The sequence below is a fragment of the Homarus americanus genome, unplaced genomic scaffold, assembly GCF_018991925.1.
Source record: "Homarus americanus isolate GMGI-L3 unplaced genomic scaffold, GMGI_Hamer_2.0 scaffold29478, whole genome shotgun sequence".
Lineage (NCBI taxonomy): Eukaryota > Metazoa > Arthropoda > Malacostraca > Decapoda > Nephropidae > Homarus > Homarus americanus.
The window spans coordinates 1,023,979-1,026,548 of NW_024747997.1; the positions used below are offsets into that span (position 1 = coordinate 1,023,979).

The 2,570-nt window shown below is 42.2% G+C and overlaps 1 protein-coding gene across 2 annotated transcripts in view; it reads right to left on the reverse strand.

Annotated features, from left to right (window-relative positions):
- LOC121879945 overlaps positions 1-1,623 on the reverse strand; it is a 21,841-nt gene extending 20,218 nt beyond the window's left edge. The window contains exon 1 of one of the 2 annotated variants that reach the window (XR_006091470.1): positions 1,320-1,623. Coding sequence is in view for 1 of the 2 variants with exons in the window: in XM_042386771.1 (XP_042242705.1) it covers positions 1,320-1,417 (98 nt within the window). In the remaining variant the exon portion in view is untranslated. The remainder of the gene's footprint in view (positions 1-1,319) is intronic. The other variant, XM_042386771.1, reaches the window with a different exon arrangement.
- Between the last annotated feature and the right edge of the window lie 947 nt (positions 1,624-2,570).

The following is a 2,570-nucleotide window of genomic DNA, read 5'->3' on the forward strand; positions in this document are numbered from 1 at the left end:
AGGGAATATTCCACAAGGGAATATTCACACCACAAGGTGATATTCACACCATTAGGGAATATTCATACAAGGGAAAATTCACACCACAAGGATATTCACACCACAAGGGATATTCACACCAAAAGGAAAAATCCACACCACAAGGGATATTCACACCACAGAGGGAATATTCACACCACAAGGAATATTCACAAGTTAATATTCACACCACAAGGGATATCACTTCACAAGGATATTCACACCACAAAGGAATATTCACACCACAAGGGGATATTCACACCACATGATATTCACACCACAAAGGGAATATTCACACAAGGAATATTCACACAAGGGAATATTCATAAGGAATATTCACACCACAAGGGAATATTCACATATAGGAATATTCATACAAGGAATATTCACACCACAAGGGAATATTCACACCACAAGGGGATATTCACACCACAAGGGAATATTCACACAAGGAATATCTATAAGGAATATTCACACCAAAAGGATATTCACACCACAAGGATATCTACAAGGGAATATCACAAGGAATATTCACACCACAAGGGAATATTCACACCACAAGGGGATATTCACACCACAAGGGAATATTCACACAAGGGAAGATTCACACCAAGAGTAGACCTTCGCATCACAAGCTATACACTACTCACATTCCTAGTATGAGAATATCACTGAAGAATAAATATTACAAAAAATATTAATGTGTACTGGTATTTAGTAAGAAACTAAGATAATATATGAGACTGTAATTTTGGCGACTTGATTCCTGTAACTCCACTGTGCAGTATGTCCGTTATTATAATTATTATTATTTGGGGTGGGGGAGGGGGAATTATTGTAAAACTGTACTAGAAGAGCCATACTGTTACTGAGGAATCCCACGGTACAGCAGATCACAGGGATTTTTTGAGGCGTAAACATACTGTGACGTCACGCGTTGAGCCTCCTCGCTGATGAAGGACACGAAATAAAAACTAACGGAGATTGAGCGATAATTATAAGACTAGTTGATATTTAGGCAATAATTTTTATGACCAAGGATAGCCGACAAAGCTTATTTCCAGTAAGGCTGTGAATGATGGCGACTGAATATATGTTGTAACACGAGTGTTTTACGGCAGGAACAGTCATTATTAATGGAACTCTTGAAATATGATTAATTGATAACTTGCTTCACAGTTAGTACTGTTTGATCATCCAACTTGACAACACTGCTACAACATATCTCAACAACAACAACAATAACATTCACAATAAAAACAACACCAATCCCTACAACACAACAACACTAGCAACGTTACCTGTATAATAGTGTTGACCTACTGCACACAGGTAGGACTGACTGAAGGTGGTTGGTTGTCGTAACGTCAACTAAGTGAGCTGTGACCAAAACACACATGAGCTTGGATCTTATATTTGCGCATCCCTGACCCACATTGTTTTTTTTATAGGTCTTGACAAACCAGTTTTCTCGGTACAGGTCAGATGGGTGTGTGGGAGGCGTGATGTCAGCGAGCACGGAAGTCATGACTGTTTTCCTAAAGTGTTTGGAAACCCCTGATAACTGATTCATTATTGTTTCTGGTGTCGGTGTAGTGCAGTGGTGGAATGTAGTGGAGGGGTGGTGGAGTATTGTGGAGGGGTGGTGGAGTGTAGTGGAGGGGTGGTGGAATGTGGTGGAGGGGTGGTGGAGTGTGTGGAGGGTGGTGGTGTGTGGTGGAGGGGTGGTGGAATGTGTGGTGGAGGGGTGGTGGGTGTGTTGTAAAGAGGTGGTGGAAGTATATTGTTGCGGTGGCGGAGTGTGTGTGTGTGTGTGTGTGTTCGTGTGAGTGAGTGTGTGTTAGTGTGTGTGTGTGTGTGTGTGTTCGTGTTCGTGTTCGTGTGTGTGTGTCGTGTGAGTGTGTGTGTGTGTGAGTGTGTGTGTGTGTGTGTGTGTGTGTGTTTCATACGAAGGAGTCTTCTTGCTTGGAACAGACGATAAACAAACTTTCAAATCACATCAGAATATCTTGTAGTGTGATGTGCCTTTAGCGTGTGCATTCAGCGCCTCCCCCCAGCGCCCACTGCCCTACTGTCGTCAAACTTACCATGCAGGATGATACTTTATTTGGTACGGTTCGGAGGGAGTTGAGAATATAATTGAGGGGGAGGTTGTCAATAACTTCATATTAATGAGGGTATACTGAAGCGCGCGTGTGTGTGTATCGTGTGGTGTAGTGTGGTGTAGTGTTTCGTTTGTGTGTGTGTGTTGTGTGTGTGTGTGTGTGTGTGTGTGTGTGTGTGTGTGTAAGCACTGGAACACAGCAAGAAGGTGCAGAGGTGAGGGAGAACTGGTTTGTGTTAGTCTTGCATGTAATGGTCACCTTCATGTTCTGCTCTTGAAAAAAAAAGTTAACAGCAGTTGTTTTGTTTGTGTGTTGGGAGATCCCCGGTGTTGTCTACCATAGGATATTGATGGACAAGAAGCACCACTTAAGACTCTCTCTCTCTCTCACACATTACCCAAATAAAAAAATATTGCACGAGAGAAGTTAGAAGAAAAATCCAGCGAA